A 12,458-nucleotide genomic window follows, 5' to 3' on the forward strand; every position below is an offset into this window, starting at 1 on the left:
GACTACTGTTCGGTCTTCACTTCCAATGGCTGCCCTCATGCCAATTCGCACGCTAAGAAAATCGAATTGCGAGAGTGTAAACTTAATTAAGAGCGCTGCGAGTCGAGTTGATTTTGTTTGATTTACGCGCCAGCAGCCCTCAACGCTGTAATTACATAGCCCTCAGCGAACATACACAAATGCACGTACATAGACATGCATACATATATAATCTATATTTATATATGTACATGGGCATGTCTGTATGTGTATCTAAGGGTCAATCGCGTCAAGTGTTGACCAGCTGTCGCTGATTACCCACCGACAAAAAAGAGAAGTGAAAGAAGGCATAAAAGGGAAATAGAATTTGGAGAAAGGACGCCGTGGCTGGCATTTCATGGCTCATTAGGCATGCACATACGTTTTCAGGCCGCGTCAAGAGCACAAAAGCCCAATACGCTCGGCCGAACCAGTACCAGTACAGCCCGCCCCCTGCCAGAAGAGACGGGTGTGCTCTCCTGCCACCCCCTTAGCGCTGCTGCCTCTTGGACTCCCTGCTGGCAGCAAATTCAATTTTCTACGACGCCGATTTGGTTTCCGCACGTCTTAAGCTATCGTCGCGACGACCTCCCAGCGCTGCCATGAATATAGTTATAGTCAAGACTACATATATATTTATATATCTGTATGCATGTGTGTGTGTGTGTATGTGTGTCTGTGTGTGGCACTCGATACCGATTTGCGCTGCAAAATAAATGATAAGAATCTGTGTGCGCACTGCTCATGAATTACAAATCGCATAAAGGATTTGCCACTGGCTCAAGAGGACGACTCCACTGCAGCAGCAACAGCAACAACAACCACAGCAGGATGCATCTTATTTGTACGGGCGTACAGGCAGCAGAGCCTGCGCAGGATATGCCGTGGCAGCACTTGAAGCTGGGAATTACAATGAAACTGAACTGCGTTGCCAATTCGAGTCAATGCTGAGATTTCTACCAAAGGCAAATTTAGCTTTTTTTCAAGATATTTCAACACCTGAGAAACATTTTATGGATATTTATATAAATAACAGGCATATTGCTGACCTATTTATTTTCTTTTTCCCATTTATCACCTATAAAACAAGATAGAAGTATGTTACGATTCAGACAAACGCTTTGATACCCTCAGGTCTTGAGATCTGGGGACTCTCGACTTATGCATGTGAAACCACCAAATTAAACTACTATCGTTCATTTATTTTTAATATACGTATATAGATATACGTATGTATATTTGTAAATTATACAAATTTATAAATCATAAACAACTCTTACCATTTGACATCCACAAGCACAATGTTAACCTCTACTTCTCTCTCACATATTATTCTAGCCATTTTTTATAGAAACTCCCTTTAGCTTTTCCTTTGCTACAGTTGACAACACTGGCAAACGAACTCCCTGCGCCTTACTTGTTGAGATCCTCAGCTGTTAAGATTGATGAACGTAAAAACTAAGCAAATCGAGCGAGTGCTTGTAATTCTCAATTGGTTCAAGCGCACTTACCAGCGACTGTTAAAGAAAATTCAATTAAAAAACAATGTTAAAGTTCTTGTGATTTTGTATAAAATGTAGAATTTGTCAGCTGCTTTATTTATGGCTAAATTAATGCTTGTCCTTAGCACTAGATCGGATAATCGATTATTTATTCTCTTCCCTTGCATTCTTTTAGTTATTTATAAGAATCAGCATTAATTTGTTTCATATAAACTATTTATTAGAACTAATTATTTTATTATTTACATTTATAGTTTGGTTTCTTTTTTTTACATTTCAGTTGAGAAAGTTTTTTCGTTTACATAGAAAAAATTATTATCACCATTTCTTTTCGCTTTATTTATTTTTTTTTTTTTTTATTTTGCCGAAACTGGAATTTTAATTTTTTTATTTTTTAAATTCTGTGTACAATGTTTCAATATATTTTCAAATTTGTTTTTATAGTATGCTTTTAGGAAAATAGCCATTCTAACATTTCTAAGTAGACTAGTTTTGGAAATTTTACAATAGATTATTGTTCTTGGTATTGTTTGTAATTTTGTTTAGGTATATTAATTATTTAGGTTTTTTTTTTTTCAAATACGAAATTAATATGAGTAAATTTTTCGAGTTAAAGGCAGGGCGTTCTATGTATATGGAAAAAGTCTAGAGGAGAAAAGAATCAATTGGAAAATTTTAGATTTTGAACAGCCATTTCATTGGGGTTTTCATTTCATCTCAGTTTTTTTTCTTTCTTTTCTTTATACTATATAAAAAGCATTTGCGGCAGTCGTTGTGGTTAGTATTCCTATATATATAGTATATAGAACAGTTATAAACTAAACTTATATAGAAAGTAAAAGTTTCTTTTCTATTATGAGCACAATTCAGACAGTACAACTCGTATGTATGTGTATGTGTATATGTGTGTGTGTGTTTGTAAGTGTGTTTATTTTCAAATCCTAGAATTTTACAAACTTTTTTTTTACGCTCATAAAATATGCTAAGGCCACATTTAATTTTATCTTTTTATTATTATTCTTTTATATCTATAACTCTAAATGTATTTCTTGAGCTGCGTGTTTTAGTTTAGGTTTTGGAAGAAGGGAAAATGATAATATGATTGAGTTGGAAAATGCGTAAAGCGAACATTTAATGAAGCGACAAACCATTTGTATTATGTACACATTAATTATGACAAACGAGTGGGTAGTACAAAGAGGAAGAGAGCGAGAGATTGGGCGAAAAGGACAATGCAAATTTGTCGAACTGCGTAAATAAAGTTAATGAGCCATTATTTAACATAGACCGCAAAGATAAACAGCGGAAAAAGGCAGGTGTGTACGCAAAGTAAAGGAAGAAGGCGAAGTGGAAGTGGAAGAAGGAAAATCATTAAAGAGTTAAGATCAAATATATACACTTGGTATGATATAATACTGAAGAGAGAGAGATTCTACAATGAGGTAGTTGTAAAAGTTGTGAATGATAAATGTAATGGAGGTAATGTAAAACACAGTCAACAGCGGAGCTGAGAGAAATGTTAAATTACCGCGAAACTTCCAATAAGAATGTTAATAACAGCATTAGCCACTAAAGATGAACAATGATGATAGAATGAGAATATGTTAAATGCAAAATGTTGGGAAGATTAGGTTAATATTTAAATTTAAAAATTAAATCAACCTAATGTAAAATGAATCAAAAAAAAAAAAAAAAAAAAAAAAAAACATTTCTAAACACATTTCATATGTAAACTACAGAATATAACATTTAAGAATATATCAAAATCTTATTAGCAAAATTCATAAGCAAAATGTAGAGCAATTTTTAAGAAGGAACAAGAGAGAAATTACGAAAATTGCTCGAAGCTCAAGCTCAAAGTTGAGTTCGAGCTGAGGGTGAAAATTATGGAATCAAAGTTTTAAGAATATGGAGAAAAATATGGAATCAAAGTTCAAGTTTTAACAAGATTTTTTAATAAAATGCAACTTTTACTGGGCACTCAAATAGTTTGGCAAACTTCACATTTTTCCACTCTCATTTTCCATTTCTTTGCTCCAGCACTTGAAACTTATTTGGAGTGAAAAATGTGAGTCGCCAGCAAAAGAAAACTTGTTTAAAATGTGTTTAGATTGATTGTTGAATCTATGGAAGACAAATTCCATGAATAGCAATTGGTTTTGGGAAATTGAATAGAAATTCGACTTAGGAAATGTGTAAAGAAGAAAGTTAAGATATTCGAAGAGCCTTAAGGATGATAAAAATAAAAATAAACATATAATATATAGGTTTATCAAATGTCGAAACTTCTGGCGTAAAGTAAGATATGAGCTAAGACCCAGAATTTGTTGAGGAAGCAAATCGAGAAAGCAGCAAAGAAAATTGATGAATGTTAAAGATTATGAAAATGATATATGAATATAAACTTTTTTAAAATATTCGAGTTTTACAAAAAAATGCAATGTTTCTTATTTTTTTTTTTTTTTTTTTTTATTTTTTTTTAGTTTGTTGTCTTTTGCAGCTCAAACAAGGTTTTGCCCTGCGTATTATCATAAATGTTGTATCTAACCTAAGCGGCGTTAAGCGTAGTGTAGCTTGGCAATATTTCTAATCATATAGTTACATATATACAGTCCATACATGAGTAGAAAACAATGCAAACTAAGAGAGACGAGTGTCAAGTGGGATGAGTTCCTGGGGCAGATGGGTGAATATGTGTTTAATGGATATCCCTGTCCGAGTTGCTGGCGCATTATCACGCCACATTGGCGGCCATTGTGGATGGACGATGAGATGACAGCGGCTCCTGTTGATGCCCCTGAGTGTGGCTCCGAGCATGAGCATGAGCCTGAGTATGTGTATGTGTATGTGTATCTGTCTGTGTGTGTGCTGGATGATGGGAAATGTGATGGACCGGAAAGCTCCACAGTGCAAAAGGCATCTGCTGTTGCACCAACAAAAGCAGTTGGCGTAATTTGTTGGTCGTTGTCACTCTGCTCGTCGTTGTTGTTGCAGTTGCTGTTGCTGTTGCTTTAGTTTTTGTTGCTGTTGCTGTTGCTGCTATTATTGTCTTTGCTGTTGTTTCTGTTGCTGCTGCATCGCACGCCGCCGTCGCTGTTGCAGCCTGCCGGGCGCAGCGCATCTGCATCTGCATCTGCAGCATCTGCAGCTCGCCGCGTCGTCATTCATCCCAGAGGCACTGCTGTTTCTGTCGCACATAATAGGTGAACTGTGTGCACTTGCGGCAGGTCTTGATGCCGCAGCGATAATTCGTTTGCTGCTGCTGCTGCGCCTGGGCACCGGATGTGTCGCTGCCCAGACTCTTGCCCTTGCAGTACTTCAGCCCGCACGGATACCAGCCGATGCAGGTCTCCAGCGTACAGAGGCAGGGCGCCCACAGGCTGCTCACCTCGTTGCAGCGCGTGGAGAGGGCGTCCGGGAATTTTTCGGTCGCTGCCTCCAGGCTCGAAATCGAGGAGCCTAACGACGAGACACGACACGACAACAGCAGACAAAATTGAAACAAAAAATAAGCAAAACGAAAAATTGGTTAACGGCGAAAACAAGTTCAAATTGGCAGGAGTGCTCCGTTCGGAGGTGCCTGACTAGGAGATACCCTAAACACTGAGCGGAGCTGCTCTTTGAAGCATTCGATGATTTCTTTAGAGTATAATAATAAAACATTCCTAATCAAGTCTTTTTTCAAGCAAAAGTCTGCACTAATTGAAATATTTTAAAGGCATACAAAATCAAATAGTTATATCATTCAATTTGAAATCAGCAATTTCTATGGTAACAAAGCTAATTGACGAGTCCGCAGCAATCTTGTAAACCACAAAAGCTAGAGACTTGAAATTTTAATTATATATATCTGTAAGGCCAACTCACTACGAGTTTATTTTCGTTTTTTCAATAACTCATTCTATCTCATTTTATCGATAAATAAACACCATTATTTGCTTCTTTAAAGCGTCTCTTGAATACCTCATAGATCGGAGATTCTAAATATACTATATAGATTCTAATGATCCCTAATCTAATGATATCACTTCATTATAATCATCAATGTTATCTGCCACGCCTCATTCTATCTGTTACATAAATTCTTACAAAAAACTATACCCCGAATTTTCCTTTCAATGAGTATATTTTGATATCCTAAATTCGCAACTGAAAAACAAAAAATTCTCGTTAGCAACATTTGCATGCAATTTAAAACAAATTTTCACCATGCAGGTGCAAAGTTTCCAAAATACAGTAAAAGCAGACTAAAGGGAATATTTTTCTAAATCCATTGGGTTTAAGAGGCCAAAATGAGATGGAGTCAGATCAAGTTTGTCTATAAAATCTAGAGGCCCATTTAGCAGTTCATGCTTGTTGGGAAAGGAAATGTCTTATGAATATCTAAAATAGGGAATACATATTGAATTATCCCTTTGAGTAAAGGCAGCTTAAACTCAGTTAAACAGCCCCGTTACACCTCAATAAATCTTCACTGTACATGCAAATGCTACAAATTCTGTGGCTCCACTCGTGCAGAGTTAATCAAGAAATAATTGAAAACTTGCTCAAGAGCGAGATTTGCTTTGCTTTTCATATTTCTGCTAATCAAATAATAATTATCTCGACTTCCGCTCACCTGGCAGCTCCGCCCACGCCTTCAGGTCCACGTCCCGCACGTAGGTGGCGTCGGTGGCCTCGGCGCAAAGCGTCTGTAGGTGCCGTGTGATGGGCAGCGAGCGGTTCAGCTGGACCCAGCCGCTCATCGTGTAGGTCTCGCGACCTTTGTCCTCCTCGGGCGTGCGAATCGTGTGTGGATTCTTCTGACGCAGCTTCGCCATGGCGTCCGAGGAGATGAAGTCGCCCTTGTTGAATTTGGTGGCAAAGCACATCACCTGATACTGGCTCTGGCCGCGCTCCTCCTCGCCCAGCACCAAAGCCTTGAGGATTTGAACCTCCTGCAAATAGAGAACGTAGTTGTTGTTGTTGTTGTCATTGTTGTCCATTTCGATTTCCATTTCCATTTTCATTTTCTCTTTCACTGCTGCTACTTACATTGCGAAAGTCGATGAGCTGCGTGATGAGAGTGCCGTCTGTCTTCTGAAACTCCAGGGTAATCAAATCCTCGCCAATATTGGACGTAATGCTCTCCTGTATCACTTCGCCACCCTGCAAGAGGAGAAGATAAAGGCGACTCAGTCAAAGCAGCAACAAGTGCAATGGCAACTAGATGTTAACTAGACTCTGGACACGAAACTAGAATATTAATAGAGCGAAAGAGAAAGGGCAAATAGAGAGTGAGAGAACAGAAGGGAAACCCAAGACATTGCTGCCAGAAGTCAAATTAACTGCAAGCCAAAGTAGCAGCAGCAACAGCAGCAGCAGCATCTGAGCCGCGTCCCTGAACCAAATTAGAGTCAAGAGAGTTGAGCAGAAAATATAGTGAAAATGCAAGGCGAGATGAGGAATTGTTGTGAATGCGACTCTAGAGGCGGCCGCTCGTCACCAAATGTAGTTCAACAACATGACAACTAGAATAAACAACAACTAGTACAGCTACAACAACAACAACAACAACAACAGCTACAGCTACAATTTATACACGACAGAATCGTCCTTACAGTCGCGCACCCCAGCTAAACCAACCGAAACATTTATGTTTTTCTGTTTCTAGCAAATGTCATGGCAAGGAAAAAGGATAAGCTACTATTAAATTTCTCTTTTTCTTCCCTTATATTATTATTCTTGATTTAAAACAGTAGTATATATTTATATATATGTATTTATATTTATAGTAATACCTTTATTCCTAAGAAATTAAACACATTTTAATTTAAATTTATCCTTAACCTATTACAAATTCTGTCAATCTGTCAGAATTTTGTTTCAAAATGAGTTGTCAAATCCATTTTGTTGTCAAGTAAAACTGACAAGCTAAATGTCAAATTAATATCTAATCAACTGACAATCCATTTAGGAACTTTTTAATTAATTGCTATATCTTTGCCAACATTCAATATTAATTTGTTTACACTGCATCTATAAAGATATACGTTGTTTTATTCTCATTCAACTTTATAGTAGAAATACTATGTCTGACATTTACACACCGAAAATAATGCAAATAATATTCAAATTGCGAATGCCGAAAAGTTCAGCTGGGTCTGCACGTGCATACATACATATACACATGAGTGAGAGATTGTAAGCGGCTGTTGTGAGTGTGTGTCTGTATGTGTGTACTGTGGTCTGTTTGTGTGTGCATTGCCTTTGTGAGTTTGAACAAAGCGAATGTAAACAAAGCTCACACTGAGAGCAGTAGCTGTAACAGCGACGTTAGCAGCGACGTCGACAGAGTCGGACATTTTGGGGCCAGGGACAGCAACAACAAAAACACGCCAGCAGCCAGCAATGTTAAAGGATGTCACATATAAACAAAAAAATAAAGCACAAGAGCGCTCTCTTTCATACACACACTCACACACGCACACACATGTAGGGGCTTTGTTGTACGCGAGTTTTTGGCAAAGGTAATATAAAATTTATAGAAAAGCTAAAGCAAATGTCAATATTATGATGCGATGTAAGCCACGTGCAAACACAAATACTACGAAAATAAACCAAAACGAAAAGTGAAAACTGTCAAAGCGAGCTGCGCTAATGACAGCCATATTAAATCAGAAAGAGGAAGAGAAAATAAGTTCAAGGGCAGCTGTGCGTATTTAACAAATGGGTGGGACGAGCATCGACTCTCATTAATTAACAATTTTAATTAGTTCACCAGACAAATTAAAAAAAAAAAAAACAAAACAAAAAAGCAAAGCGCACACAACTCGCAGCTGATGAATAAAAACAAATGTTTGCCAACGTGCTCTCGCTCTCGCTTCCTCTCTCTCCCATTGCCGTTCTCTTGTTTTGACGCGCTCAATTTCGAATTTGAGTGTTCGAAAAACAGCAGCAACGCTAGCAGCGCAGTCAGCGCCATTTTTGACATTCACATTGCATTTAAGCAAATTAAAAAGAGACAATTAAGCAATTCAAGAGCGCACATATATATCATACCTGATTTTGTACATTTATCAGAAGTTGGGCGTCACTGTTGTTTGCTGTGAGCAACAAATTGCAGAGAATGAACCAGAAGAAGCCGCGGCTATGCCTGAAGAAATGATAACAACTGACCGCACGTCTGCCGCAACGTCGACGGCCCGTTAGGCGGCAAATGTTGAGCACGTTTCGATGCGCCATCTGCCATTTTGTGGGTTTCAAATGCCGACCTCTTGATTTCTTTGACACAATCATTGCGGCTAGCACTTAACACTAAAGCACACACCCACTCACAGTCGGATTCACTTTGATTATTGTTTTCGTTGGTGCTAAATACGTGACGAATGCCTTCTCCCGCCGCAAACACACGTCCGTTCACTTCGAAAGTTCGACGCAAAATAACAACAGCTCAGCCGACAATAACATAGCATGAGAGTAGTTCCGAATGTGAGCGAACTAGTTAACAGTACTGTTAAAAACACAGCTTTAACTTAGTGAGAGCGAATATATTTCACTGCATTATTGGTTTTTATTGCTATTTTCGCAATTTATAAGATTGGTAAATATGAATTTAGTTATAATGAAATACCTTAGCGGTGCTCCTCTCTTTTATATATGATAGGCCCAAACAGCTGTTTCAGAAGCACTTTGTTTGTGAAGAGCTGCTTTTGATATTTATTGTGCGACCGCCACAATTTCTCAGTCAACAGCTGTTTTCATTGTAATGCACTAAATTAGTCCAAAAACGCGTTTTAAACGCTTGTGACGTGTTGTATTTTGTAAATTATGTTATTTAAACATAATTTACTTAATTAAATTATATTTTATACGTGGGCATTTATCTTTCTAAACACAAACAACATGCTGACCCTGCGAGAGCGACAAATAAGTACGTAATTCGACTTAGAAACAGAGCCAACGCACTCGTTTTCACTTTTCTGTCTTCGTTTTCCCAGATGCAATTAAGCAAATGCTTAATTTAAATTCGCAGCAACCGAAAGTCTTGGCCGCTGAACCCGTGTGGAAGATACTCATCTACGATCGAGTGGGGCAGGACATAATATCGCCAATTATATCTATAAAGGAGCTGCGAGAACTGGGCGTGACTTTGCATGTGTGAGTAAGCGGTCTGAAATGGGTCAGGGGTCAAGGGGGCATGGCTAAATAGATGACACACTAAATGACTTCTTTCATTTGCAGGCAACTTCACTCGGATCGCGACTCTATACCGGATGTGCCTGCCGTGTACTTCTGCCTGCCCACGGACGAGAATCTGGACCGGATTCAGCAGGACTTTTCCAATGGCCTCTACGATATTTATCACCTGAATTTCCTGGCGCCCATCACACGCAGTAAAATCGAGAACCTAGCAGCAGCCGCACTGCACGCCGGCTGCGTGGCCAACATCCATCGGGTCTACGATCAGTACGTGAACTTCATCAGCCTGGAGGACGACTTCTTCATACTGAAGCACCAGCAGAGCGACCAGCTCTCCTACTATGCCATCAATCGAGCCAACACGCGCGACGAGGAGATGGAGGCGCTGATGGACTCAATTGTGGACTCGCTCTTTGCGCTGTTCGTCACGCTGGGTAACGTGCCGATCATCCGGTGTCCGAGGAACAGCGCCGCCGAGATGGTCGCTCGCAAGCTGGAGAAGAAACTGCGCGAGAATCTCTGGGATGCCCGTGCCAATCTGTTTCACATGGATGCCACCCAAGCCGGCGGCGGAGTGTTCAGCTTTCAGCGTCCCGTGCTGCTGCTGCTCGACAGGAATATGGATCTGGCCACGCCTCTGCATCACACTTGGTCCTACCAGGCGCTGGTGCACGATGTGCTTGATCTTGGCTTGAATTTGGTTTATGTGGAGGACGACTCGGCCGCCAGTGCGGGCAAGTACTCATCTAATCTTTGCCTGGAGTTCTTACCAATTGCTTCTCCATTTCCCTTTTAGGCGCTCGCAAGAAGCCCAAGGCCTGCGATCTGGATCGCAACGATCGCTTCTGGGTCACGCACAAGGGCAGCCCTTTTCCCACTGTGGCCGAGGCCATACAGGAGGAACTGGAGTCCTATCGCAACTCCGAGGAGGAGATCAAACGACTCAAGACCTCAATGGGCATCGAGGGCGAATCGGAGATAGCCTTCTCGCTGGTCAATGACACAACAGCGCTGCTGACGAGCGCCGTGAATTCGCTGCCGCAGCTCATGGAGAAGAAGCGTCTGATCGATATGCACACGAAGATCGCCACAGCAATTCTGAACTGCATCAAAGCGCGCCGCCTGGATTCCTATTTCGAGATCGAGGAGAAGATCATGTCGAAGCAGACGCTCGACAAGCCGCTGCTCGAGCTGTTGCGCGACAGCGAGTTTGGCCAGCCGGAGGACAAGTTGCGGCTGTACATTATCTACTATATATGCGCACAGCAGCTGCCCGAGTCGGAGGCCGAACGCCTGCGCGAAGCACTCCAAGCCGCTGGCTGTGACCTGACTGCCTTGGCGTACGTGCAGCGCTGGAAGTCCATAATGAATCGGTCGCCGAGCATTAGCCAGGCCACGCAGTACGAGGGCGGCGGCACGCGCACCGTTTCCATGTTCACCAAGCTCGTCTCGCAGGGCAGCTCCTTTGTCATGGAGGGCGTCAAGAACCTGGTGGTCAAGCGGCACGTAAGTATCCATATGAGCGAGACAGAGAGAGAGAGAGAGAGAGAGAGAAGTGATTAACTTAAGAATTATAAATACTTTGCTTTCCCGTTCAGAACTTACCTGTTACCAAGATCACGGAGCAAGTGATGGAATGTCGCAGCAATGCAGAGACCGACGACTACCTCTACTTGGATCCCAAGCTGCTGAAGGGCGGCGATGTGCTGCCCAAGAATCGCGCACCATTCCAGGACGCAGTCGTCTTCATGGTTGGCGGCGGCAATTACATCGAGTATCAGAATCTGGTCGACTTCATCAAGCAGAAGCAAACGTCCAATGTGCACAGGCGCATCATCTACGGCGCTTCCACGCTGACCAATGCGCGGCAGTTCCTCAAGGAGCTCTCGGCGCTGGGCAATGAGATACAGGCGCCGGGAACGAGTTAGGAGCGACTGCTTAGCTTTCACTGCTGCTGAGAGGAGGGCGACTTGGCTGTCGGTGTGTGGCTTCTTCTTATATAAATATATATATATATACTTATATTTAAGCATATCCAAAAATAAATGAAATGCAAGGCAAAAAAACCAAGCCACAAACAATAATAAAAACAAAGTGAACGGGGGCAATTACTCGAAACTTGACGCGTAATCCCCGAAGGACAACAAAAAACAAGCAAAAACATGCGTAGCACAGCGTGTTCAACAAGCTGCACCAGATGCTGGACAGTTCGACAGAGGGATCGCGGGAGAGAGAGAGAGAGAGCGAGAGATGGGGAGCTGCGCAATTGCATTCTAGGCGCCCATTAACACCAACTTGGCAACGCTTTGATGGACAGCTGACAGACAGCAGTCAGCAGCAGTCAGCGACGGCTGACGACAACAATTATGGGGCGACAACAATGCTATGCGCGACACTGCAGCACTGCAGCACTGTTGCTCTGCGGCACTTCGGGGACTGAGCCCTTAGCAATTAACACCGCCGCTCGAACTATGAATGGGACAGCCACAGTGCCTCCAAAACTACTTCCAACGGCAGCAACTTGAGCAAGCTTGAAGACAGTCCAAGGAAAGGCTAACTTCAGATAGTTGGATGAACAACTCTTTAGGTAATGGGTATATTAGAGTTAGAGGCTATATGCTACATATATATATGAGTGTTATATATCAACAAAAACTTGTTAAAAACAAATATTCAAATATTGATTTTTTTACATTTTATATTTGTCTAATAATATTTTATATATATGAAAAAAAAAAATGTATCTATGTAAGAGAT

The 12,458-nt window shown here is 41.0% G+C and overlaps 2 protein-coding genes across 3 annotated transcripts; one reads left to right on the forward strand and one right to left on the reverse strand.

Annotated features, from left to right (window-relative positions):
- Nucleotides 1-2,592: 2,592 nt before the first annotated feature.
- Nucleotides 2,593-8,956, reverse strand: LOC6575689 (out at first protein). 2 transcript variants are annotated; one of them, XM_002001662.4, is made up of 4 exons: nt 8,562-8,956; nt 6,555-6,668; nt 6,139-6,457; nt 2,593-4,979 (listed from the first exon to the last, which is right to left on the reverse strand). In XM_002001662.4, the coding sequence occupies exons 1-4, from the start codon at nt 8,796-8,798 to the stop codon at nt 4,681-4,683; spliced, it is 969 nt and encodes a 322-aa protein (XP_002001698.3). In that variant the 5' UTR covers nt 8,799-8,956; the 3' UTR covers nt 2,593-4,680. The 2 variants fall into 2 exon arrangements, with proteins under 2 accessions (XP_002001698.3, XP_043864513.1); XM_044008578.1 differs by lacking the exon at nt 8,562-8,956 and adding an exon at nt 7,301-7,362.
- Nucleotides 8,957-9,269: 313 nt separating this feature from the next.
- LOC6575690 (protein sly1 homolog) lies at nt 9,270-11,890 on the forward strand. The gene is made up of 5 exons (XM_002001663.4): nt 9,270-9,432; nt 9,500-9,659; nt 9,744-10,435; nt 10,498-11,207; nt 11,300-11,890. The coding sequence occupies exons 1-5, from the start codon at nt 9,405-9,407 to the stop codon at nt 11,627-11,629; spliced, it is 1,920 nt and encodes a 639-aa protein (XP_002001699.1). The 5' UTR covers nt 9,270-9,404; the 3' UTR covers nt 11,630-11,890.
- Nucleotides 11,891-12,458: the final 568 nt, after the last annotated feature.

Source organism: Drosophila mojavensis, unplaced genomic scaffold, assembly GCF_018153725.1.
Source record: "Drosophila mojavensis isolate 15081-1352.22 unplaced genomic scaffold, ASM1815372v1 contig_36, whole genome shotgun sequence".
Classification (NCBI taxonomy): domain Eukaryota; kingdom Metazoa; phylum Arthropoda; class Insecta; order Diptera; family Drosophilidae; genus Drosophila; species Drosophila mojavensis.

What these genes read in the sequence shown, in the direction of transcription:
- LOC6575689 (XM_002001662.4), bottom strand. Translation starts at nt 8,798, where the DNA reads ATGATTGTGTCAAAGAAATCAAGAGGTCGGCATTTGAAACCCACAAAA. An exon ending in TGATAAATGTACAAAATCAG is followed by an intron (nt 6,669 to 8,561) that starts GTATGATATATA and finishes CTCCTCTTGCAG; the next exon opens with GGTGGCGAAGTGATACAGGA. An exon ending in AGCTCATCGACTTTCGCAAT is followed by an intron (nt 6,458 to 6,554) that starts GTAAGTAGCAGC and finishes CTCTATTTGCAG; the next exon opens with GAGGTTCAAATCCTCAAGGC.
- LOC6575690 (XM_002001663.4), top strand. Translation starts at nt 9,405, where the DNA reads ATGCTGACCCTGCGAGAGCGACAAATAA. An exon ending in CTGGGCGTGACTTTGCATGT is followed by an intron (nt 9,660 to 9,743) that starts GTGAGTAAGCGG and finishes TTTCATTTGCAG; the next exon opens with GCAACTTCACTCGGATCGCG. An exon ending in ACCTGGTGGTCAAGCGGCAC is followed by an intron (nt 11,208 to 11,299) that starts GTAAGTATCCAT and finishes TTTCCCGTTCAG; the next exon opens with AACTTACCTGTTACCAAGAT.